The sequence below is a fragment of the Mesoplodon bidens genome, assembly GCF_964165515.1.
Source record: "Mesoplodon bidens genome assembly, contig: HAP1_SCAFFOLD_49, whole genome shotgun sequence".
Taxonomy (NCBI): Eukaryota; Metazoa; Chordata; class Mammalia; order Artiodactyla; family Ziphiidae; genus Mesoplodon; species Mesoplodon bidens.
In genome coordinates, this window is record NW_027671810.1 from 812624 (window position 1) to 840080 (window position 27457).

The window sequence follows — 27457 nt, forward strand, 5'->3', positions numbered from 1 at the left end:
TTTTAATAAATGGTGTTGAGATTATTGGAAATTCATATGGACAAAGGGTTAGACCCCTATCTTAAAGAAATGAGAAAATAAATTCCAGTTCAAATCAAACATTAAATATGAAAGAAAAAACATTAATACTTTAAAAGCAAAATATGGATATAGCTTTATGAAATCAGGTTAGGGAAAGGTGTCTTAAACACAACATTTAAACAATCACAAAGTATGAAGAAAAGCTGAACAGATTATTTGACATTAATATTGAAACATTTCCACAGCAGTATAGACAAATGGACAAATAAAAACACAAAAGAATAAATCTGGGTGGCCACGAAACTTAGAAAAGAAAGGTCAGCCTCTCTATCATTAAGGAAATTCTTATTTATCTACATTAGAAGCTATGTGCATTGGAATCTTAATGTAGTGCTGTTTATAATAAGGTGGATGTTACCTAAATTCCCTTCTTAAAGGTAATTGATAAATTATGGTTTGTTCTCAAAAGTAATATTATACAGTAGGTAAATTGAATGAAATGTTTTTGTGTGTATTAACATGGGTGGATCATAATAACATAATGTGGATTTAAAAAATAAATTGCAGTTACAAAAAGAGTATGTAGGTTTACAAATATATGAACTGAAGGGATGGGTGTGTGCGTGTTTGTGTATGTATGTGAGAGAGAGAGTGAGAGACAGTGTGTGCATGAGTTTTTGTGTGTGTTAAATAAGAATATATATATGTAGTCAGATATGGCAACATGAACATAGAAGATTCACATAGCTTTTGGATAGAGATCTCTCTAATGATTGGGGATAATCTGAAGTGAAATGCAGGAATCAGATCTTAGGAAATACGGTCAGGCTCCATATGAAGTTTTGAAAAATTTACCACTTTAAATAAACATTTTCTTCTCTGAGTCTGTTAAGATTTATTGCAAGTTCTATCTAATGAGCTGTATAGTAGAATGAACTTTTCAAAGTATGCTTGGTAAGGGATAGATTTCAGATCATTGATTGTTCCCCTAAGGACTAAGGTGAGGAGGCTCCAAAGCAAGGATTTTGTCGATATATAAATCTGCTTTCTTGAAGAGCTAATTATTTGTAGTTATGGCAGTATAATTTATTGAAACTTTAATTTGTGTTTGTTTTCCCCAACAACTCTATTACCACCACTTCAAGATGGTAGTCAACATTTGCTGTTAATTACTTCAGGGGAGATTTGTGTTAGGGTGGAAAGCTGGTGATTCCTGGAATTGACAGATTTTCCTTTGTTCTTTGAAAAGCACAAATACTTTGAAAGAATAATGTTAGGTGAGAGAGAGAGAGAGAGGAAAAAGAGGAGAGCCATTGAGACTCCAAAGGAAGAGGGATAGATGTCCCTGAGGCTGGAGAGAGGGACATATCTTCATGTAGCAGGAGACTTAAACATTCACTATGGCAGTGTGAAAATAGGGCATGTCTCCAGAGATAGAGAAAGATTTCAGAAACAGTGGTTATGCACTTCATGCAAGTAATATGGGTTCAGGCACCAACTTTCCTGTTATTCCAGTTTATCAGTGAAGCAGTAGAGTCAGCAGATTTAAAGCCACCATGAAAGTTCAACAAGATATATCTTTTGTTTAAGGCCCAAATACAGAGCCTCTACCACACTTTCTAGGGATATTTTAAGCCTCTAGAATGTTCATGTGATCTAACGAAAGAAATGGATTCTTGAATGATGACAAACTGGTAGAATTTCTTCTTTGCCTGATGGGATGAGGGCTTACATTATTATTAAATTTGAAATAAAAGAAGTAAATGAGCCTCTTCTTGACCAAACACTTGAAATTCACTTTAAGGAGAATACCAATATGGTGTTGTAGAATAACAAAATCTCATGCAAGAAGGGAGCCTAGTGATCACTCGATCCAGCCAACCATTTTGTAAATAAGGAACCTGAAATTGATCAAATGTGGACAACTTGCCCGAACTTAATATTCTGGTAATTAATCAAGCTGCGATTCAAACTCAGGTCTTGTGATTCCAGGTCTAGTTTATTTTTCCCATTATATTAGGCTTTGTTTAAATAGATATAATTTTAAAAGTACATGATACCTTTACTCACTGTGGGACAGTATTCCAACATGAAGGTTTTATTTCTATTTGCCTTTCCTTGAACCTAGGACAGTTGAGGACGACACACACACACACACACACACACACACACACTCAGTAAATCTTCATTGCTTGGACTATCAATCCATTGGTATTTTAGCATTTCCTTCAGAGATATGATGCATCCTAAGAAGGTATATTTTCAAATAGCGTATTTCAGATGAATTATCTAAATGTGTGGGGGTTAGTTCCTGAAAATCTATTTCTCAGTTAATTGCTAGTTAATGTTTTTCTCTTTTTACCACCTTAATCTGCTATCCTTTACCTGGACTCTTAAAAAGGGCCTTCTAAAGTTTCTTCTTGAATCCTTGTTTATTTGTCTATAGGAAACTCCCCATAGATAATCTTTTTTTTTTTTTTTTTTTTTTTTTTTTTTTGTGGTACGCGGGCCTCTCACTGCTGTGGCCTCTCCCATTGCTGAGCACAGGCTCCAGACCCGCAGGCTCAGCAGCCATGGCTCGCGGGCCCAGCCGCTGCGCAGCATGTGGGATCTTCCCGGACCGGGGCACGAACCTGTGAACCCTGCATCGGCAGGCAGACTCTCAACCACTGTGCCACCAGGGAAGCCCCCCCCCCAATAGATAATCTTAAAAAAATAAATTAGGTCATTTTTCTCCCATGTTTAAGCCTCCAAACCCAACTCTGCATTGCACTATCCTATTGTAATTGAATAAAATCAATATTTCTCACCATTGACTAAAAAGCTTACATGATATGGCATCTCCCAAATACTCCTTTGTTTGGTCTGCTATGACAAAAATACCATAGACTGTCTTTTTCTGTCTTATATCACTTATATATGGAATCTAAAAAAGCCAAAGTCATAAAAGCAAAGAGTAGAATGGTGGTTTCCAGGACTGGGGGTGGGGAAATTGGAAAAATGTTGGTCAAATGATATAAACTTGCAACTGGTATTGATAGGTAAGTAAGCCCTGGAGATTTAATGCACAGCATGGTGATTACAGTCAACAGTACTGTACTATAAACTTCAAAGTTGCTAAGAGACTAGATCATAATTATTCTCACCACAAAAAAATGATAATTACGGGACATGATAGAGGTGTTAGCTAATGCTACTGGTGGTAATCATACTGCAATATACAAATGTATCAAACCAACAAGTGTACACCTTGCACTTACATAATGTTATATTTCAACTATATCTCAAGAAAAAATACTATAGGCTGGGTGGCTTAAACACAAATATTTGTTTCTTATAATTCTGAAGTCGTATTTCCCCCAAATACTACTTCACTATTGAGTTGTAAGATCATCTTACATATCCTGGATGCCAGTCTATGTTATGTATATATCTATATCTATATCTATATCTATATCTATATCTATATCTATATCTATATCTCATGAATATTTTCTCCAATCTTTGGCTTTCCCTTTCATTTTCTAATGGTGTCTTTAAAAGTGCAGAAATTTACAATTTTGATGTAGTTATAATTTTTTCTTTTATAATGATCAAAATGCTATTTTTAAAATTCTGCAGTAACATGGTTTTAATTATAAATTGGAAAGCAGATAGTATGGGTATGTGATTTTGTATCTCACGCAGAATTTGGCAGTCTGGTAGCTTGTGAATATTTTCTATTTGTGCTATTATTGCATGTATGAATTTATTTACGATAAATATACTTCTGTGATACATAGAGAATATTTAAATTGTCAGGATTTGCTATTTCCCCATAACTTTTTCCTCTCAATACTCTGAGGACTTGAAATGTTTCCTTTCTTAGTTGGTACAAGGCCTTTGTTGAGGTGGGGGGTGGACGGGAGAGAGATATAAAGAATGTAAAGAATACAAATAATAGCCCAGGTTATTCTCTATGAGGAAGAATGAAAGAGGGCAGAGGGGCAGAAGGATAGGGAACAATAAAGGAAGGGTGAGGACAGGAGAGAAGGGGTAAAAGGAAAGAGCAGTCACTATCAGGAATGGGATTTAGGAAAGGGAGTGTGTAACAAATCGTTCGGAATCCTAGCTGTGTGCTGCCTCCATCTTTAAAACAAATCAACACGATGTTCAGTGCTTTCTGGAGGTTGGTTTCCGTTTGTGTGCATTATCATACCTAGGCTGTGATATATTTGACATCCTAAATTTTCATGGAGTTTATTTCCCACTCTTTGACATCTGTGTATCTTACTGACACAACTTGAGTACTTCCTACTTTTTCTCATGTCCAATCACCATAAACTCATCAATACAAGGGACTATCATAATGCTTTTGTGATATCCAGATGACTAATCTCCCTATGGGCTATAATATTATAGACATCGGGAGACTTGGCATAGCACTCAAGTAAGACAGAGTTTGAGTGTACTTCTGTCTCTGTCAGATAGAAGTAAACTGCTCCATTATCTTTGCTGTTTGATGTGGAGACAACTATTCGCCAGATCAATAGCTGTATATCAGGAGTTAGAGATGTTTTGATTTGTTCCAGGAAAAAAAGGCCCATTGGGGGCTTCCCTGGTGGCGCAGTGGTTGAGAGTCCACCTGCCGATGCAGGGGACACGGGTTCATGCCCCAGTCCGGGAAGATCCCACATGCCGCAGAGCGGCTGGGCCCGTGAGCCATGGCCGCTGAGCCTGCACGTCCAGAGCCTGTGCTCCGCAACGGGAGAGGTCACAACAGTGAGAGGCCCGCGTACTGCAAAAAAAAAAAAAAAAAAAAAAAAAAAAAAGGCCCATAAAATCCAGCAGCTTTGATTAGAATTAGTACCTCATTATCTTATGATAATCAACAATCATTGTCCATGACTTATTTGCCTTTTTTCCAGGCCAAACAGATTATTTAAATGGGGCAGGTGATGGAGATTACCATCTGCATGGTTATTTTAGTCTCTGCAAATTCCCCAGATATGTGCTATTGCTATTTTTTTGGTATTGTTTGCATGTAGGGACAGTTCCAGGAGCTTCCACTTGGCCCTTCCGATGTATTTTTTTCCAGTTGTGGCAAAATATGCATGACATAAAAGTTACCATCTTAACCATGTTTAGGTGTACCATTTAGTGGCATCAAGTACATTCACGTTGTTGTGCAACCATCATTACCATTCATCTCCAGGACTTTGTTCATCTTCCCAAACTGAAACTCTCTACCCATTAAACAACACCTCTCCATTCATCACTGCACCCAGACCCTGGCAATCACCATTCTATTATCTGTCTATATAAATTTGACTACTCTAGTACCTCATAGGACTGGAATCACAGTATTTGTGTTTTCGGTTCTGGCTTATTTCATTTAGCATAATGTCTTCAAAGTTCATCCGTATCGTAGTGTGTGTCAGAATTTTTACCTTTTAAAGGTCATTTAATATTCCATTGTATGTATAGACTACATTTTGTTTATCCATTCCTCTGTTGATGGACATTTAGGTTGTTTCCATCTTTTGGCTATTGTGAATAATGCTGCTAAGAACATGAAATTACAAACATCTGTTCAAGTCCCTGCTTTTAATTCCTTTGGATATATACTCTGAAGTAGAATAGCTAGATCGTATGGTAATTCTGTTTAATTTTTTGAGGAACTGCAATGGAGAAGGGTTCAGATTTCTACACATCCATGCCAATACTTGTTCTTTATTATTGTTTTTAATAATAGCTATCCTAATGGATGTCAGGCAGTAGCCGTTCTTAATAGCACTTACGTTGTTTGAGAGTTCTGTCATTTTCCAAGTATGTGTACTCCAAAAATATATTCAGATATGGGGAAATATAGTGTAGGTCACTGCACAGGATTTCTAGTGAGGTGAACTTGTGTCAAAATTCCAATTATCACATGGCTTCCATAAGCCCTATTATGACCTGAAGACCACAGTGATGTTTTGGAACCTCAGGTGTGTAAATTTATTTTAATAATCTCTGAAAAATTCTGAGTTTTCCACTTTTCTTTCTAAACATTCCCCCTGGAAAATTGTAAACCCCTTTGAGGTAGACCTGGAGAAAAAAAAATCACACTCTATACTTTTGACAGTGTTGCAGCAAAGTTTCTGAAGCTATTGTAGCCACCTGATCTCTGGTTTAGGTCTGGGCGAGGCTGTAATTTTCACTCCTGGAAAATCAATGCAGGTTTCTGCTCATTGTGCTTGAATTTTATTTTCATTTATACCGTTCAAGCCTGCTCATCAATGTAATTCCCAGTGTAAATGTGATTAATCTGTTACTGCTGGAAGTCACTTTGGGTCAAAATACTGCCACTCTGCCCTGCTGACCTTTATGATAATTGCACTCACCTTGTTTCTCATATTAAATGCTACCACTTAACCTCTGCTACTCTGTAACCCCATATTCCTGTTAAAAGCACGGGGGCCATTTCATTGGTGCTATCCCGCATTGTCATCTTTAGCCCACAGAAGACAGATGCCACAGAGGTTTTCAAGGATGCTTGTATTTCTCTCATCAATGAATGTCTTAATGTCTTGAAGAAGAATGTTATCGATGACCTCTGTGGGGGCATAACTGTGGGATAGTTGAGTGGGTTTCACATACTTAATCCAATCCAACATTCCCATTTTAAGTACATGGATTCTGTCAGATAAATTATGGCATCTTGCCCTCTTTGAATGTTGCTGACTATTGAATCTATGTTTCAGTCAGCCAAACAAGCCAACGATTAGAGCCAATTCCATCAGCTAGAGCTAATACTTTGAATCTCAGGTAAGTTCTTTATAATAAATTCAACCCCTTCCAACTTTATATTCCATCTTTCTCAGTCTAGCACTTATAAAACATAAGCCAGGGCTTCCCTGGTGGCACAGTGGTTGAGAGTCCACCTGCCGATGCAGGGGACACGGGTTCGTGCCCCGGTCCAGGAGTATCCCACATGCCACGGAGTGGCTGGGCCCATGAGCCATGGCCACTGAGCCTGCGTGTCCGGAGCCTGTGCTCCGCAATGGGAGAGGCCACAACAGTGAGAGCCCCGCGTACTGCAAAACAACAAACAAAAAAACCCAAAAAACCATATGCCACACACACATTCTACAGGTTTCTGCTGATACACATTAGCAGGATATAGCATTTCTTTTGATGTATATGCTAACTCCTACCAGGGTGGACATTATACTTGCCTCCTGGGGCCTGGTGGAATCTGACTGTAGTTATTAGGATGCAGTAAGTGCTGATGTGGGTGGGTCTTGAGAAAAGTAGAAATTTCCTTGAAAACTAACCTATTTAGATGAGGTCTTTAGAGATATGTTAAGTAAGGGAAGGTTAGTTTCCTCAAATGGGGAGGAAGAAGGGTGGCTTCCTTTGGCGAGGAAACCACAGGAAGATTTGGGTTAAAAATTTTCATATTAATCTGAGTCTGCCTACCTGCACTTATCCTGAATACTCAATATATCCTTATCTTAATACCCAGCTCTTCCTGATCAATGTCCTGATATTCATCTGTGAGACTTAGCACAGATGTACGTTGAACTTGGATTTTAATTCTGCAACTCACACTTTTAGATTTGAAACTTGATCCTCAGCCATGTCTGCTGTGTGGCTATAAGACATGAGAAAATTTTAAGGCCCTCAGTGTGGCTCTCTGTGTCTTCCCATGCCTGGATCTGAGAGTTTAAACACCTAACACCTTTTAACATTAAGTGTAAACATTTTCATTTTGTAAGCTCTCTGGTGCTATAAGAAGCAGCTAATGGTCCCCGTGGAGCTTGTAGTTACTACTGCTGTAATAGACAAAATCAGCTGCCGCTTGACATGTAAAAGTATTGTCTTCAACTGGCAATATGTTCAAAGCAAATATTGCTGGTAATTTATTTATTGCTTCCACTACTCGGAAGAAACACTTGTCTTTGCATTGGCAGTGGAGTCACTACTACATTCAAGCTCAAAACCTTATTCCAGAGTCCCATCTTGAGCATCTTTTTCCTGGGATTACTCATGCAGGACAGGAAATCTGCTTCAGGAAGTTTAGAAAGTAGATTTTAATAAAAGGAGCTTGTTTCAAAAGTTATAAAAGCTGGAGTCAAATGAAATAGGAAGGCAACCTAGAGTTTGGAAAGACTGAATCCCCTAAGCAGAACGGTAATGAATGTAGAGACTGCTGGTGGGTGCTGGGAACATGGAGGGAGAAGCCCTTGAGCAGGAATTGGACGCATGAGGGAGACGAAGCCTCAGTTGTACGTACAACTCAAAGAAAGAGGGCCTTCTGGGTTCTCCCCTATCCCCTTCTTCCAAACTCTCACCAGTCCTTCCTTTACTCAAAATTAATTGGAAGCTAGTTGCCAGTGAATCCTGGGAAACCGAGTTTTCAGGAGTCAGTCCTCTAAAATAAAAATCAGAGCTGGAAAAAGAGAAATAGTCTTTAAAAATTATTCACACAAATATGCCATCCCTTTACAATAACTTCTCACATTCCAGTTCACTTGTTCAAATACCCCACCACTATGATAGTACTTTGACGCAAAGTCTGTTTACTCCCTTGCTTTCTCCTGATACTGCCTTTGTATCTCTCCTTACTCTCTTACATTCCAGTGTCCATTATCTAATAGTGTGTTTGTCCCTAGCCCTGTTCCAGTGTCTTTTAGTTATGCTGGATCAACCCAAACCATTGCTTTCTCTTTTCTTGATCTCCAGCTTTCAAAGTCTTCCCAAGTAAAGTGTATAATAGTTTAGATGGTTTCCTTTATAAATTCATGATCACTAACCTAAAAGGTCCTTTAATATTGCCCTTTAATTCTGCTACATTAATCTGGACCCATCATTTCCCACTCTTTACAGTTTGTTCTCTCTTTCTGCACTGTTCTTTGTTTTTTTAAAAAAATCTTTATTGGAGTATAATTGCTTTACAATGTTGTGTTAGTTTCTGCTGTATAACAAAGTGATTCAGCTAGTGCACTCTTCTTAAATGGCATGTCCCCACCATTTGCTATAATATCAGGAGATAATCTCTTTTAATTCACAGAAAAGAAAAGAAAAAACATTAGGAGAACTTTGCTGTTCATTAACATAATAGAGTTACTACATCTGCTGCCATCTTTATCTCCTTTGGTAATTTAACAGAACAGAAGCTCTATTCCTACTAAACCCAATTCCCTTACTCCTGATTTGGATTGCATCACCTTGCACTCTCTAAGGATCCTTATTTTGTTCAATACCTTCTCTAATCTGGATCTTTTCCACTATCGTTTTTAAACATTCTAAAATCTTCCAAATTGGGAAAAATAATAAAGAAGAGTAAAGCAAAAAAGAAAAGCAAAACCAAACTCACCTTTCTCCACCTGACTTCTATTACTAATTACCACACTATCTCTTCTTCAAAGGCACAGTTTTTAAAATAATTCTTGAAAATGTTTTTCTATATCTTGGCAATTGTGAATAATGCTTCAATGAACATGAGAGTGCAATCTTTTTGAGATCCTGATTTCAGTTCTCTTATACATATACACACACACACACACACACATATATATATACATATATATATATACATATATCCATTCAGAAGTGGGATTGCTAAATCATATGATAGTTCTATTTTTAATTTTTCGAGAAGCCTCCATACTGTTTTCCATAGTGACTATATACCATTTTGTATTCCCACCAACAGTGTACAAGAGATCCAATTTCTCCATATTCTCTCTGGTGCTTGTTACCTTTGTATTTTTGAAACTAAGCATCCTAACAGGTGTGAGGTGATATCTCTTTGTGATTTTGATTTGCATTGCCCTGATGATTAGCGATGCTGAGTACCTTTTCATATACATTTTGGCCATTCATATGTGTTCTTTGGAAAATGTATATTCAAGTTCTTGGCCCATTTCTTAATTGAGTTATTTGGTTTATTTGCTACTTAGTTGTGGGAATTCCTTATAAATTTTGGATATTTACCTCTTACCAGATATATGATTTTCAAATATTTTCTCCCATTCCATTGGTTACCTTTCCATTCTGTTGGTTGTTTCCTTTGCTGTGCAGGAGCTTTTTATTTTGATGTAGTTCTACTTGTCTATTTTTGCTTCTGTGGTCTGTGCTTTTAGTGTCATAGCCAATAAATCATTGCCAAGATCAATGTCAAGAAGCTTTTCCCAAACTGTCCATCGACAGATGAATGGTTCAAAACATGTAGTATATATTTACAATGGAATATTTTCAACTTTAAAAGAAGAAGGAGGTTCTACCATTGTGGCAACAGGGATGAACCTGGAGGACAATAAGCTAAGTAAACAAGCCAGTCACAGAAGGACACATACTGCCTAATTCCATTTATATGAGGTACCTAAAATAATCAGACTTCATGGAAGCAGAGAATAGAATGTTGGTTGCCAGGGGCTGGGGAAAGGGAGAAATGGGGAGCTGTTGTTCAGCAGGTATGAATTTTCAGTTATACAAGATGAATAAATTCGAGAAATCTGCTGTACAAGTAGTGTCTGTAGTTAACAATAGTGTTAAGCACTTAAAATTAGTTAAGAGGGTCAATTTCATGTTAAGTGTTCTTACCACACACAGAAAAAATGGGACACAAGCTTTTGGAGGGGACAGATACGTCTATTACCTTGATTGTGTTAATTGTCTCATGGGTTTATGCATATGTCCAAACTCATCAAATAGTATACATTAAACATGTGCCATTTTTTGTGCATCAGTTGTGCCTCCATAAAGCTGTTTAAAAATGTTTATCTATATTTGATACCTTCACTTTATTACTTCCTTCTCATGCTTCAACCCACTCCCAATAGAATCCATCTTTTATTACTCCAATAAAAAGGTACTTCATAAGTTATTTCCAAATCCATGGATGTGATGTGAAAATTTTATCTCCTACTTACTTGATCTGTAAGTAGGATTTGCTTCTGTCTTTGAGACTTGATTTTCCTTGACCCAAAAACTCCTCTGGTTTTCCTCTAATCTCTGCGGCAGTTCATTCTCTATCTTCTTTGCAGGTGCGTATCCTTCTCCTCAGACATGAAATGTTGAAATTCTTCAAAATTCAGTTCTAGGCCATTATGTCCCCTCACTCTAGAACTCATAATATGATTTCACAGAAACACACAGCTTCAGTTACCAACTCCATAAAGTTTGGACATTTGTGTACCTGAGACCTCTAATCTGAATTCTGTAAATCCAGTTGCCTATTTAACATCTAAATCTGTTCATTTAAAATATACATAAAGCTAAATACTCATGGTCTCCCTAAACTACCGAATCTCTCCTCCTTCATTTTCATTTGTCTTAGTGTGTAGTGACACCATTCACCCAGTTGTATAAACCAGGCACCTAACAATAATCCTTGAGTTCAACCTCTCACATCAGCCACTATATCCTATCCATTATCAATCTTATCCATTTTACCTCCTAGATACTTCCTTAATCTACCTAATGTTCTCTATCTACTCATCGTTGTAAGTGGTCAATTAATGCATGAATATAAATTTCCCTGATTGCTTTGCTTGGTACCTATAGTTTTTATGGCAGAAAAATTTATATAAAAAAAATCCGTTCATCTTCCCTATATCTTCCCTTCTGTTCCTCCATCCTCCTGTCCCCATTTCAAGCAAGTATCCAGGACTCCGTAGAAACCTCTTCCTCAGGAAATATGCCATTTCTAAGCATCAAGGTGTGAAGGAGGAGATTACAAGGCAGTTGGAGGATTAAAAGCCAGTGAGTACAACAAGCACTGCCTGACACTACCTTGTTACTGGATAGAGCCTTGGAGCTGCACCAACTCATTAGAGGGATGTAGTTGAGAGAGATATAGGGAAGGCATGTAATAGGCATGGCGTATCTATCTCATCGAATATTTCAGCATCGCAAACATTATACAGGAACATTTATAAATGGGACATAAAGGTACAGGTGTCCTGGTCTCAGAAGACCAGAAGGACCTCCACAACACTTTCATGTTACAGGGTTTTTATACCACTTTGGTTGTATAAGGTACCTCTAATAATGGCTGAGTCTAAATTCTCTACCTGCTCAGTTATTTAAAGAATTAAATTCATTTAAATCAAGTAAAGAAACAGTAGGTTTATAGAAGCTCATAACTGCTTACTTTTTAAAAAATTTTTATTTATTTATTATTTTTGGCTCTGTGTTGGGTCTTCGTTGCTGCGCGCGAGCTTTTTCTAGTTGCGGAGAGTGGGGGCTACTCTTTGTTGCAGTGTGCGGGCTTCTCATCGCGGTGGCTTCTCGTTGCGGAGCATGGGCTCTAGGTGCGCGGCCTTCAGTAGTTGTGGCGCACAGGCTCTAGAGCGCAGGCTCAGTAGTTGCGGCACACGGGCTTAGTTGCTCCGTGGTATGTGGGATCTTCCGGAACCAATAGAACGTTATATTCCTTCCTTTTATCAATTTTAAAGGTTTAAAATGCTTTCGATTTTTTTCTTCTTTGACAAACTCAAAGAAGGACTTTTATCTATGAGGTCCACACTTGATATTCTCAGTCAGAAGTCATCTGCCCAAGGAGGGCCTAGCATCTGAGGCCAACAGTCACATCCATGTCCCTCAGATAGGACCGTGTATCCTGGAGCTCAGGCTCCAGGCTCTGCTCAGAGGCTCTCAGAGGCTCAGCATTGCTGCTCTGATCAGCCCAGCATAAAGGAAGGCTCTGTTGAGTGAGGCCTGACGTGAGAACGTGAGGCATGATCAAGCAATGGAGAACTCTCTTCTCCTGCAGAGATCCCAAACTCTCTAAATAACCCAACCCAGGGCCGCAAAGTTATGCTTGGGATTTTATCCTGCAATCTCCAAACGCTCAGATGGGCCATGGGCTTCAACTGGAAGCCTTAGTCCCCCCAGAACTACTGGCCTTGCCTGGCCTATGATGTTCTATCCTCTCCTTGAACTTCCTAACTTAGGTGTCTCTCTGACCCAACCAATCTCACTGAGAAATGTGAGCAGGGGAACAAGAAAATAAAGAATCATTCTTTGAGAGGCAACTTTTGGTTCCAGCTCCAACACTTAAAGAGCTTGAGAGTCATTACTCCAGTCTTTAGAAGAAGCAAAATCTGAACCAATTGAAAGTCAGTGACTTTTCTTGTAGCATTAGAGAATTAAGGTCACAGGGCAAATCACTCCAAAATCTTCATAGAGGGTGAATGTAGAGAATCATAGTTGAGGTCAGCTTACCTCAAGCAGAGGCCACTGGAGCTATAAATTGATAGGAACACTTAAAAGGACCCTTTGACAAATTGCTAGAGGATGCACATGGGCTAACATGAGAGCGAGAAACTCCTAGGGTCATTATCTTAGGGGGGCCTCCACCTATTCATGGGTTTCGCCTATGGGAACCCCACCAGGTTCTCACAGTGAAGAGCCATGAAAAATTCTGATGTTTCTGGTGGAGGAGTGTGGGAATGGGAAGAAAAGTAACAATTTTGAAAACATTCTGAAATATCCCCTGAATGTTCTCCATAACAGAAGCTTACTCCGCAGAGGAAAAGACTACCAGAGACTTATCCCACATGGGAGAAGGGAAGTTATCCAACTCCAGTTCCCTCTAGCTTTCTTATCTCTTCTAAAAAGTGAAAAGAAAGAAAGAGAGAAAAGAGTTAGAAACACCTGTGAAGAACGCAGGGACACAGGACCACTAAACGACAGATTTAATCATATCGCCTCCCCCCCAGCTCCTTACTACCACCTCAACAGGGCTCCAGTATGGTAACAGAGGATCATAGCCGAAAGAGCTGCAAGGCATAGGCTCTATATAAGGAGGAGACTTAGGGAAATCTGAAGACACCAAGGGAGATTAAAACAAGGACACTATAGGAAATTGAAGTCTCTGACATATACAGCTACAGTAAATATTAAACACAACCAACACCTACCTGGGTTAACATAAAACTTCACACTAAGGTCTGTTTACTTCAGTTCCTATTACCCAATACATTATGTCTGGCTTTTCAACAAGAAATTACAAGGTATGATAAAAAGGCAAGAAAAAACAGTCTGAATAGATAAAGCAAGCATCAGATCCACATTCAGATATGACAGAGATTTTTGAATTGTCATACATGGAATCCAAAATAACCATCGTTTCATGTTAAGGGCTCTAATGGAAAAAGCAGAAACATGCAAGAACAGATGAGCAATAAGCAGAGAGAGGGAAACTCTAAGAAAGAATCAAAAGGAAATGTTGGAAACCAAAAACACTATAACAGAAATGAAGAATGCTTTTAATTGGCTAATCTGTATATTGCCTATGGCCAGGGAAAGAGTAAGTGAGTTTGAAAATATGTCTGTCAGTAGAAACTTTGCAAACTGAAATGCAAAGAGAAAAAGAATTTTTAAAAAAACCTTTAACTCAGAATATCCAAGAACTGTGAGACAGTTTCAAAATGTGTAATATACATGTAATTGAAATACCAAAAGGAGAAGAAAGAGAGAAGAGAGAATAAGAAATATTTGAAGAAATAACAGCCCAGGATTTTCCAAAATTAATGACGGATTAACCATAGATTGTGGGAGCTCAGAGAACACCAAGCATATAAATACGAAGAACGTCTATACCTGGACATATTTTATTAAAACTGTAGGAAGCTGAAAGATAAAATCTTGAAAGAATACAGAAGAAAGTAATATCCTGCCTCTAAAGGAACAAGGATAAGAATTATGGGCTTATCATAAACCATGCAAGCAAGAAGAGAATTGAGTGAAATATTTAAAGTGTTGCAAGAAAAAAAATCACCCTAGAACTTTGTGTCTAGTGAAATTATCCTTCAAAAGTGAAGGAGAAATAAAAACTTTCTCAAACAAAAACTGAGATACTCATCAGCAGCAGATTTGCCCTGGAATAAATGTTTAAAAAGTTCTTCAAGGAGAAGGAAAAGGACAACTCAGCTCTACATAAAGGAAGGGAAAAGAAGGAATAAATGAAGGTAAAACAAAACTTTTATTTTTCTTATTCTCAGTTGACCTAATAATACTAATGATAGTGTATTGGGTGATTATAGTATATGGATAAGTGAAATAAATGACATCAGTGTTACAAGGGACAGGAGGGAGGAATTGGGAACTCTGTTATAATGGAACCTGCACTACCTATGAAGTGGTATAATGTTCTATATAAAAGTGGCCTTAGATTAGTTGTAAATGTATATTACAAATTCATGGGCAACCATGAAAATATTTTTTAAAGAAGAATACTTGACATGCTAAGAGAAGAGAGAAATGGAATCTTATAAACTGCTTGTTTAAAATCAGAAAAGGCAAAAAAAGAGAAGAAGAAAAAAAGAATACACATAATAAATACTAAACAGTTACAGATATGGCAGATATTAATCCAACTATATAAAAAATCACTAAATGTAAGTGTTCTAAATTCACCAATTAAAAGACAGACTGTCAGTGGATAAACCAAGATCCAATTATTTGTTGTCTACAAAACACCCACTTTAAATATAAAGACACAGATGATTAAAAGTAAAGGGAAAGAGAAAACTGTTCCATGGTAACACAGATGAAAGAAAGCAGGAGGAACTATATTAATTTCAGACAAAGCAGGCTTCAGAACAAGGAAAGTTATGAGGGATAAAGCGGGGCAGTACATAACAACAAAGGGGTCAACTCTCCAAGAAGACACAACAATCCTTAACGTGTACAGTCTAACAACAGACTGTCAAAATATGTGAGGCAAAAACTGGTCCAACTGCAAGGAGAATTAGGTGAATCCACTGTTATTTTTGAAAACTTCAACACCCCTCTATGAGAAATGGACAGGTTCAGCAGGCGGAAAATCAGTAAGGATATAGTTGACCTAAACAGCACCATCAATCAACTTGATCTAATTGACATTTGTAGAATACTTCATCCAACAACAGAATATGCATTCTTCTCAAGCACACATGGAGCACTGACCAAAATAAACCACATCTTGGGCCACAAAACACACCTTAACAAATATAAAATAGAAATCATACAAAGTATATTTTCAGACCATAATGGACTTCAACTAGAAATCAATTACAGAAAAATAGCTGGAAATGCCAAAATGTTTGGAGAGTAAACAACATGCTACTAAAACATGGGTCAAGGAAGAAATATCAAGAGAAAAAATATTTTAAACTAAATGAAAATTAAAATACAACTTGTCAAAATTTGTGAGCTGCAGAAAAAGCAGTACTTAGAGGGAAACTGATACCATTGAATGCATCTATTTGAAAAGATTTAATATCTTTGAGGGACTCTGGTTTGCTGACCTGATCGATTTCTCCCTGTTTCCAAAATATTGGGAAACATGAATTCCTCCTTAGGTAGCACAGTGCCAGAAGAAGGAGCCCCACCCAATACACAAAGGCAAGGATGGGAAAACCTAGGAAGTTGAGCTGGAGCTCAGCCATGGTGCAGTAAGGCTCCTCAGACAAAGAAGATGGTCCAGATCATCAGAAGTGCGTTGCTGCCTCAAGCATCTGGGCATTGAAAGTGCACATTCTAGACTAGAGTTCTAGGCCCACATTACAGAGGTTAAGTGTAAACACCAAAGGTTCTTGAGGGTGAGGGAGGGGACAACACAAGAGAGAGAAACCCACAATCCTTCCCCCACCATCCAACCCAGCAGATCTATCCATCCCTCCAGGGCCCTTTAGATACCTCTAACCCACCTTCCAACCCACACATTTACATACCATATATTTACCTTAGTGAAAATTTCTATTTATTCCACACGTTACCCAGATATTACCTGAGACCCTTTTACTGCTTGGTGATCTACCTTTGGACCCCACATAATATTTAAAACTCTTCTATGCCAAGGGATTTTTACCTCCAAGCCTTCAACTACAGCTTCCCCTCATACATAATGTGTTCTCACCTGTATGAAGCCAGAAACGTAGTCAGAAGAAATATACGCCCCCATATCTCCTCAAAAGAATTCACATTCACCAAAAAGTGTAAGAGTGCAGAGTAGCCTGTACCAGTGAACAGGAAGCATGACAAAAAGGGAAACAAGGGCATGGCACACCCATGAACCTATGGCAAACAACTTAAAAAGCTTTAGTAGTTCTTTTTTTCCTAAAATCCCTCTTCGGCTATTTAGCCCCCTAAGGTTCTCAAATCTAGCCTCCTCCAGCCATACAGTGTCTCATCCTGCTGCTTGCTCCCTCTTCTGAAAAATCCCTCTCAAAACATTTAAAATTTTTTTTTTTTATTTTACAGAACACAACCCGAAGGCCCAAACACACCCTGATTTAAGGAGTGGGCTTCTCTTTAACATAACTTCTAATGAGCACAATATTTAGCAATACGTTTTAGCTTTTTGGAATCACACTCATGGTTACTTCTTCTATGAAAAGTTTTATGATTTTTTTCCCCATCTACTTTCTTACTTGCCACCAAAATTCCTGTTGGCATCTCCATACCTTTTTAAACAATGATGTCATTTTTGTTGATGTGTATATGTATTTATTTCATCTCCCCATGCTAGTCATTTAATAGTTGTAGCCCTTGTGCCTTCATTATTTAGATTATAAACTGCTGAAATTAAGCTGTGTCATTTCCTTACTTTGCTTGCCTGTATTCCCTCGTTGAGTCTGATGAATCAGTCTTGACCCCAGATACCTAATTCTCTCCCTCCCCTATGAGGAGGATACTAGTAAGGACAGCTCCTTTCTTTACCTGTCTTCTCCTGCAGCCACAGCTCCACTCTTGTCTGTACCCAAAAGGAGGGTCCATTTCAAGCCCACTCCATCTCACATACCTTCCTCCCTTGACTGCAGGAGGTGTATCTGTTCAGAAAAACCCCTCCACATATCTTTGTATCTCTGGTATTGTTTTTTTTTTTATAGAAAGTTTGGTCCTGACTGTCCCTGAGGTCCCTAGGATTCACAACTGTAAAAACATCCTCTAAAGTCTGAGCAATATAAGCTCCACCAAAAGAATTTCCAGGATAGAAGGGGTCATAAAAATGACACATCAAATATATTCTTCAAAAAGTGGCCTTGTCATAAAAAAAGAAAGACTGAGAAACACTGATCCAGATTAAAGGAGACTAAAAACACATGGCAACTAAATGCAGTCTGTGATTCTGAATCCTGTAATGGAGGTTTTGAAAAAAAGCCACAAAGGACATTACTCAATAAATTGACAAAAATGGAATATGAATGGGAGATTAGTTAAAAGTTTTATGTCATTGTTAAATTTACTGAAGGGGAAAACTAACTGTACTGTATGTAAGAGAATCTTCTTTTTCTTAAATACACAATGAAATATTCAAGGAGAAGGTGCATGGTGCATGAAATGTATTTTCAAATATTCAGAAATGTATGCATATTTTTCATATATGTGTGTGTGTGTGTGTGTATTCATATATAGAGAGAGTGGAGGCAGGAAGGGAAGGAGACAGAAACAGAGACAGAGAGAGGAGAGAGATCTCAAATGGGTCAAAATGTTAGTAGGTAAGTCTGGATAAAGGGTACATAGTTTTTACCATCCATGCATCTTTTCCACAAGTTTAGTTATTTTCAAATAAATACATTTAAAAAATGGACCATTGCCTGCTGTCCTGGATTTTAGCTAAACTTTGGGATTTCTGCCTTTGATTCTTGCAGCTACCACCATCACCATACCCAAACCCCAGAAATGTGTAATGCCAGCTTCAAAAGTTTTCTCACATTCTGTCCCAGGCAAGAAACCTGGGACCCTCTGCACATTTCAACAGGATTTTACAAAATGCTGAAGAAGAGCACCACACCCTCCCCACCAACAAATGTTTTTAAATTAAACACAATACAAAAAAAAAAGAAGGAAAAAAATCAGCGTGTTTACAGCATGGAACCCCTAGCTTTTCTGATCTGGTGCCACCAGGTCATCCGTCTTCTGGCGTTTTGTGGTGTGAATTGGTTTGCCAGCACTTCGTCTGCTCTGCTCACCAGTTACCATTTCTCCACCAGATTTCCATCTTCCAAAAATGTGTTGACATCTTTTGTTGTATCCTCTCTCCTTCTAGTCATCCTTAAGCACTTATTCTTTTTAAATCCTTTGTTTGAATAGTTTTATTGAGATATAGTTCACATACCATGCAATTTACTCATTTAAAGTGTGTAATTCCAGGATTTTTAGTATACTCACAGATATGTGCATCACAATTTTAAAAACATTTTCATGACTTCAGAAAGAACCCCGTAACCTTTAGCTATTACCCGCCACCCTTCATCTCCCAGCTCTAAGCAACCATTAATCTACTTTCTGTCCTCTCTTGGCTTCCCTATTCTGAATATTTCACATGAATGGAATCATACGTGGTTATTTGTGACTGGCTTCTTTCACTTAGCGTGTTTTCAAGGTTCAGCCATGTTGTAGCATGTATCAGTGCTTTTTAACGCCAAAAGTATTACACTGCATGGATATACCATATTTTATTTACCCATTCATCAGTTGATGGACATTTGGGTTGTTTCTGCCTTTTAACTCTTATGAATAATACTGCTTTGAACATTTGTTTACAAGTTTTTGTGTGGACATATGTTTTCATTTCTCTTGAGTACATACCTAGAAGTGGAGTTGCTGGGTCACATAGTAATTCTATATTTAACACTTTGAAGCGCTGCCAGACTGTTTTCCAAAACAGCTGCACCATTTTTCATTCCCACAAGCAGTGTATCAGGGTTCCAGTTTCTCCGCATTCTCACCAACACTTGTTTTAAACTGACTTTGTTTTTCTCGTCATTCTTGTGTGTGTGAAGTGTTATATCATAGTGGCTTTGGTTTTCATTTCCCTGATGGCTAGAGATGTTGAACCTCTTTTCACCTACTCTTACTTTTTTTTTTCATCTACTCTTGCTTTTAATGGCATTTGGGGAAAGAGAGAAGATAAACAAGTGTGTTTTATCTACTGTGTTTAACTCGGAACACAATAGCTCATTTTAACTATGTGACAGGAAAAATATTTTCTTGTAAATATTTGAAAACACATATAGTAATGTCAAGTCTTTATCAACATGCACAGTTTACTACTTCTATGCTCTCTGCATGTTATAGTTACTGTGTGATTAAGGGAAAGCAATATTGTGCACTGAATTTGACCTGTAAGATTACTTCTTATATGGGGTTGAGGGAGGAATTCATTCAAATGACTCCTTAGGGTTGACTAAAAGGCAGAGCAGAACTGATTGCCAGAGCCTCTAAAGCACAATGCTTTTTTGTCACCAATGCTGTGTACATCTGTTGTGAATAACTGTGTACCACAGGTGATAAGTATCAAAGAAATGTGAGAGCTCTGACATGGGCACATAGCATATGTCTTAAGAGATAGATGACAAGGTGTTTAAATGGGCTTTTGCACTTTAATCATAGTGTAAAAGATGGGATGTAGCACACATGCCAAATGATAACTGTGAAAGCTGGGTGAGGGGTGTATGGGAGGTTACATTGTTCTGTCTGCTTTCGTGCATGTTTAAACATTTTTTACTAAAAAGCTTTAAAAATAATAAAAGATGTAGAGTGACTCATAAGGAGAGGGAGGGAGCAAAAGGATACCTGGCCAGGGTGATCAGTCCATCAAGACTAGAGTTTAGCTATCTCTCAATAAGGAAATTTCAGGAAGTGTAATTCCTTTGACGTTGGGAAAGAAACTTCTTTCCATATAACAGGAAGGAAGAAGGAAAGGAGGAATGGGAAATTTTTTTTTTTAAGGATTTTGATGAAAATTTCCCATCTCATGACTTCTAGTTCCTCTGTGAATGGTGGTTTGGCACATCTGCTGAGCAAGTGGAGATGGCCTAAATTTGAGAAAAGTGAAGGAGATTTGAAATAGATTTGAGTAGCACTGGAGAGAAAATGGACTAAGGAAACAGTGACCTAAGTTCCATTTGTTTTGTTCACATGTTAGTAAGCATGGAATAAGAATTTGTGGAATGGCTGCATTATTTCCAGGTAGCATGAGGGCTGAATTTATCATGGCATCAGTAGACTTGATTGTGAGATTTAATCCAATAGTCATCAGCTACTTATGGGAAGGTATTTCTGGAAAAGGCAGAGATAGGGGATTTTGCCAGACGGGAAGGATTAAAGGTGATTGGATGGGACCTATTTGTAGTGGAGCTTTTTAAATGTTGCTTACCTGATAGACCACCAAGCCTACCTTGGAGAGAGAGAAAAAGAAAACAAGAGCTTGGTGGATAGAGGAAGAGTAAGTGGAAAAACGACCTAAAGTTGAAAAATTAACAAGTAGTATATAAGCTGGGAGGATGGAGGATGAGGCCAAAGGGTGGAATGTCAGACTGTATTATTCCAGATGGCAGAAGTGTTCCTGGTAATAAGCTCTACAGTGTGGCAGTGACTGCACTGGAATGGAAGTAAAAATGAGATGATGTAGGAACAGGGAAGCTGGGTTACTGATAGGTCTATCCACATGGAGGTTAGAGCCCTCCACCACTCCTCACCTCTTCATGTTCCCCACCCTGGGCCCCCTCCCACCTTTTGTCCCTCTCCCGGGGGCTCCACGGAATCTGCCTTCTCTGTGTGACCATAAGCTTCAGATATTGTAGGATCAATGTCATAACTCTGGATAAGAAAATAAAAGTAGTGAGAGAAGGCTGTAGTGGACATCTATTTTTGTTTTTTTGTTTTAACACCCAGTATCCATAAGTCTTTCTGGAAAAACTACCTCAGGTGCTCTCTAGGATACTCACCCTATTTTTGAGTCCCAGTCTGTACAAGTAGAGTTGCCTTCCCTCTAGACCTCACTGTAAGGGTGGGTATGTGTGCAGCCTTGGCCAAAAACAGGAGGTCCATGGTAAGCCCCCAAATGTCTGATAACCCCAGTGCATAGTCTAGGACTCACCTCTGGTTCCTGAGCTGCAGGTATCCTGGGGAGGTGTACCACGGCTCCACCAAGGCTATTAATATCAGTGGTGGCACCTTCATCTTGATTGGTGAACTGTACACACTAAGGGCAATATCTTGTATATTCCCATCAAGCATAGATGGAAGGAAAGCACCATGATCACCTTCCCCAAAGAGGGGGATGCCATCTTGATGACATCCTTGGAGATACTGTTTTAGTGCTCAAAGACACCCCCATGCCTTTTTGATATAAGGCATCAGTGTGCCGTGCAGTTCTCTGGTCAGCCTCAAGGACATGGTGCTTGGATCAGATTGAGGAATGGGGGAGCAGGACAGGGTCAGAATATGGGAATGATGAGGCATGAACTTTGTTCCACCAGTAAGGACATTCTTTCCCTTCACTTTTTCTTTCTTTCCCACTCACTTTAAGACATCTTTTGCTTACTCTCAGCTGTATTTTACCCTGGGAGGTAGGTGGCTGCCTGGTCAACATTCCTACCACTGACAGCTGAGTGGTGTTTTCCTCTGCAAAAAAAAAAAACCAGTCATCAACTGAGCAGCCTGAAAAAATACCCCGGGAGGGGAACCACTTCCCCAGGGTGCCTTTCTAGTAAGGAAACCTCCATGTCAAGTTTAAAGTATGCTCTCCCGATACATTAACATGACCCACATAACAGATTCTTTTTTTTTTTTTTTTTTTTTTTTTTTTCTTTTTGCGGTATGCGGGCCTCTCACTGTTGTGGCCTCTCCCGTTGCGGAGCACAGGCTCCGGATGCGCAGGCCCAGCGGCCATGGCTCACGGGCCCAGCCGCTCCGCGGCATATGGGATCCTCCGAGACCGGGGCACGAACCCGTCTCCCCTGCATCGGCAGGCGGACTCTCAACCACTGCGCCACCAGGGAGGCCCCACATAACAGATTCTTAAGCAGCTGCTGTGCTGTTCCTGGACCCTACGGCAAGTAGCCCAGGGTCCAGTGGAGCAGCACCTCCGCCCAAATAGTGCCATTCAGGGTTCAGCCCCCTGTAGGAGCCTCTGGTAACTGAGTTCTAAATAATGATCAAGCTGTTGTTTCTTCTTCAGCATTATTTTCAGAAAGTATACCTGTACTTAACGCTCCTCAGGTATAAAAGACCTATCTCCCCTACTTCTCTAAAGGATATAAAACATTCAGTGAGGGGGGATATGTGGGCTGCTATACATTTTCATTAAGGCTAAGCTAAGCGGCAGAAGACAAAGCCCACCTCCTCAAATTTCATCAGGGAGGAAATGGGCTTTGGGGCGGGGCGGGGGTGGTGGCGGGGGTGGAAGGGGCACAATATCTATTTCTCAGCAAGAACTCCAGAGGACTGGTCACCTGTTAGCCAAAGCCAAAGGAAGCAATCAGTAAGAGCTGAACTATCTCCTTCCTTTCCCTTACACATAAGCCCTGAGTTACCCAAATCCCATGCCCCCAACACAGTACACAGTACACAGAAAAGATACACTATTATTAGATAAATATTTATTGGGGAGAATCAATAATCTCTACAAGGAAGGAGTTATTTCTGGATGGGAAGTCTTCATCCCTGGAAATTCTGGGGCAGTGTTTTCTGTCTAGACAGTAGAGACAGATGTCTGAACACAGGGCCTTCAGCAGTGCTGAGCGCAGTGGTGGGTGCCTGGCCAGCCTGACGCCTGCGGGTGGGGCTTGGATGGGGCACAGGCTCCCTGTGGGACACTGGTGGGGGATGTTTGTGACACAGTCGCTGGTCCTTGAATGCCACAACTTTCTGGGGGTGTCTCTTCTTATCTCTGATCTGTCTTGTACTACTTGGAAGATAACTCTGGCCAGCAAAGATAGCTTCTTGATGGCAGGACTTGATATTTGTCAGTTTACAGGAGGGAGCCCTGTGGTTGAAAGGATGCCCCTGGACAGGCTCTGTCCAGACCTGCACTTGCGCCTTTTGCTGAGTTTTCCTAAAGTGCACTGGGGAAGGAAGGGGCTCTTGAGGGTAGGTGACATCCATTGCATACTGACACCCCGGTTTCTCATCTAGGAACTTCCTGATGCCTGTCGCGATTTTCTGAGCTTCAGTTGTCCCAGTCAAGACAGCTCTACTTTTAACTAGGCCTCTGTTCTGCACAGTTGATATGGGGCTGTCCTTTTCCTGGGCATCTTCTTGCCTTTTGTATTTTATCCCAGAAAAAAGCCATTGCAAGAAGTGCTTCATTCTTTTTCTGATATGGCCTTCAGGAAGAGGCTGTCCCTTCTGTGATAGGATCTGGGAAGACTTGCTCGCAAGTGTCTTCTCTAGTACCATCTCCTGAGTAGGGAAACGCTTCCTCCTAAGTTGGGATGTCCCGAACCCTTTATCCCCTCGATCAAGCTCTTCTGCCTTGGGCTCCAGAGGGCTCACTCTCTTTGCAGTTGGTGGGAAATTCTTATCCTGGCACCTCCTTAAGGCATGCTTAGGGACCCAAGGTTCCTGCTGCTGCTCCATCCTGATTCCTCTGTCCTCCAAATGGACATTCAGCACCTGGGAAGCTCCCATGTCCCCACCTGAGACACCCTGGGCATGAGTCAGTGAGGCCTCGTAAGTCAAGTTATCTGAAGTAAGGGATGTGTCAGTGGGTTGGCCTTGAGCCTGGCTACGCTCGCTGTTCTCCAGTTTAAAGTTCAACTCACTGAACAGTTGTTCTTTAAGGTCTAATGATTTAGGATCTTGGGGAACTGGTAATTTGGGTGGGGGGCTTCCAGTGGTCACGGTAGTTTCTACTTTATTCTCATTCACATTTATCATTTGGGAGCTCCCTGGCTTGCTAGTTGCCAACATGTCACTAGTTTTCAATTGAAGAGTATCAAGCTCCTCAGCCGTGAATACCTCCCTAGACCATCTGGGCATTGAAACAGGTTCTGACTTCTCCACCTTTTTGCCCCGTAGCATTTCTCCTTTATCACTGGAACGCACACTCTTATGCTTCGGCTCATATCTGGCCCCAGCTTGCTTTGCAAGCAGCTTTTGGGGATATCTGTTGGCTAGTTGAGTCTGTCTATGACCTGCTTTCCCTGTGATGCAGAGGGAGACAGGCAGACGAGTCTGTCTGGCATCCTTAATTCTCTGAACACCCTCTGCCAGCCCACGGTTGACATCAGAGCGTGGTTGTCTCAGGACCCTCTGTCCTCCTTTGCCCACAGGTGAGGTGGCAGGGAGAGAACGATCCAGGTCAGGGGCTGAATTTGTTGTTCCCACTTTGTCTCCATGGAGAGATGCAGAGCTTCCTCTCAAGGACTTGAAGCTCCCAGATTTGGAGTCTGCCTCAGAAATCACATTGGTTGAGGAGGGCAAGTTGGCATGAGACAAGGACTGGCATGAGGCATCTTTCAATTTAAAGATCTGGATGGATTCAAGGACCTTGCGGGGAAGGGCCCACAACATCCTCATATGAAACCTTTTAATATGGGCTTCCAGCATCTGTTGTTGACTGGAATCAACAAAAGTCAGGTCCTGGAAGGTATTCAGGGGGTAGGCCTCACCCACTGATGATGGCAAACTTCTCTGTTTTGTTCGGGTGTGGGATTTCACAGAAAGAAGCAATGTTTGCTTGATAGCATGCCATGAATTACGCACAGTCTCAGGGAGCCGACCCTCATGTATGTCCTCCAACTTCTTGCTCAAATGTCCTTTTAGGACATTTTCAAGTTGTCTCCGACTTAGACTCTTTGCTGACACCCTTGAATTTTTCTCTGAGAGACTCACCATCTGACTGTTTAGGTCTTTCTCAGAGTCATACCCCAGATCCTTACCTGAAGAGCTCTTTGGGTCATTCAACAGGTGATCTTTTGGGCCATTCTCTAGGCTGTGTCCCAGATCTTTCCCCACATCTTCCTCTAGCTGGAACATTACACCAGGGCTTTCTGGAAGTGAGTTCTCAGGAACAGGCTTCAGTAAGATGGCAATTGATTTAGATTGAGTGACAGATAAAGTGCAGTCTGGCTGTGGTGAAACAGACAGAGCTGGTGGTGCATGATGACAATCAAAAGAATCGGGGTGATTCATTGCCTGGGACAAATCTGATAAGGGGTTGATATCTTGGGAAAGGGTGGGGTCAAGAGAGAAAATGGTATCCGGAGACAAAGTGGCCTCTCGTGGGAGAACAGGACCTGCTGTCTGAGTGTCACGTGGTAGGAGACGGGGAAAGGCAAGGGGTTGGGGTGGGGAGTAGTCCACAGGGAATTTGGAATCCAAGGAAGGAAAAGGCTCTGGTGCCAGAGAATGACCCAATGGGGAGGGTGAAAAAGAGTCAGCTAAGGGGGTCATTGGGTTAGGGGAGAGAACGGAGGTGGGCAGTGTGGTAGGCTCAAGCAGAGAGGCTGGTGTTAGGTCCCTTGGAGGGACTGTTGAGAAGGCAGGGGACAGAGTAAACGATGACTCAGTCACAGAAGCTGTGGAAGCCAACCGGGACACAGAGGAAGTAGAATCTTCCAGGGCCTCTGGGAGTAGCAGCCGACTGACCTCAGCAGTTGCATTATTACACACCTCACAGAAGGGGTCTGGACATAAGAGTTGACGCAAGCGGGTGGTGTCATCGTGCCGGCCCAGGGTGCTGCAGAAGACAGGAAGTACAAAGGTGCAACCAGGACCAGAACAAGGAAAGGGGGACCTGCTGGCCTGGCAGGGGTGGGGTCACTGGAAGCCTGCTGCCCCTTCACATTGCTCCACATCCATGAGTTCACAACATGCTCAGTAGCCCTCACCTCAAGGCCTTCATCACATACTCATTCCTATGCTACCCCCTGCCATGACTACAGCAGGTTGCACTGAATCCCTGGAATTGCATAGAACATGCTAAGGGGGGATCAGGAAAGAAGGGGAAAGAGTCACCTTTTCAGAATAGAAATCAGCTGCGTTTTCTCCTCTGTTTCTGTCTGGTGACATCTCCAACCTGAGAAACCAGGAGAGTGGGTTATATGTAATGAAGGTAGAAGCATAGGGATAATAAAGGAGTCCCCTTATGGGAAACCCTTGGGATATTAGACTCTGAAAGACCCAAGAATTAGTAGATGAGGTCAAATGGTCAATGATATTAACATGTGTATGTTGCTTCTTGTAAAGTACTTTCACATGCATTTTATCTCATGTGATGCTCAAAACCACCATGTGAAGCCCAGAGATCAGTGTTGCCTTAGAGAGGGATCTGATCATCCAGGAAGTCAAAGGACTTTTACAAAGTCAGGACACAGAAGTTCTGACTCTTGACATCTCACCTGGCCACCTGTTGGGAAACACCCATTGCCCAGGTCCATCACTGCTTCATGCCCAGCGATGAGCAGAGCAGGGAATCTGAGAAGTGTCTCAGGCTCTGACTGCCTTCCCACAAGCCTCTCCTCTGAGAACTCTGGTCTCTGAGAGAAACTGTACCTAGCAGTTGACATCCTCAGAGATCAGGGACCTTGGATCTCCTGGAAAAGGCAGGAAGGGTCACCCTTGGAGAGTTCAGGTGGGATAGGCAGAACCTTACCTTTTGGTGTTCCACCTTTCCTTCTCCTCTTGGCTCTGCCCTGATGCTGAGAACAAAAGAAAAGAATGAAGGGCTGGGGCTCATTTCTCT

The 27457-nt window shown here is 40.6% G+C and overlaps 1 protein-coding gene across 1 annotated transcript; it reads right to left on the reverse strand.

Moving 5' to 3' along the window:
- Positions 1 to 18597: 18597 nt before the first annotated feature.
- LOC308610987 (spermatogenesis-associated protein 31D1-like) lies at positions 18598 to 27375 on the reverse strand (the record flags this gene model as incomplete). The annotated part of the gene is made up of 6 exons (XM_081259940.1): positions 26731 to 27375; positions 25177 to 26452; positions 21866 to 21970; positions 21499 to 21585; positions 21143 to 21163; positions 18598 to 18726 (listed from the first exon to the last, which is right to left on the reverse strand). Exons 1-6 carry the CDS (start codon positions 26835 to 26837, stop codon positions 18598 to 18600), a joined length of 1725 nt encoding a protein of 574 aa, XP_081116066.1. The 5' UTR covers positions 26838 to 27375.
- Positions 27376 to 27457: the final 82 nt, after the last annotated feature.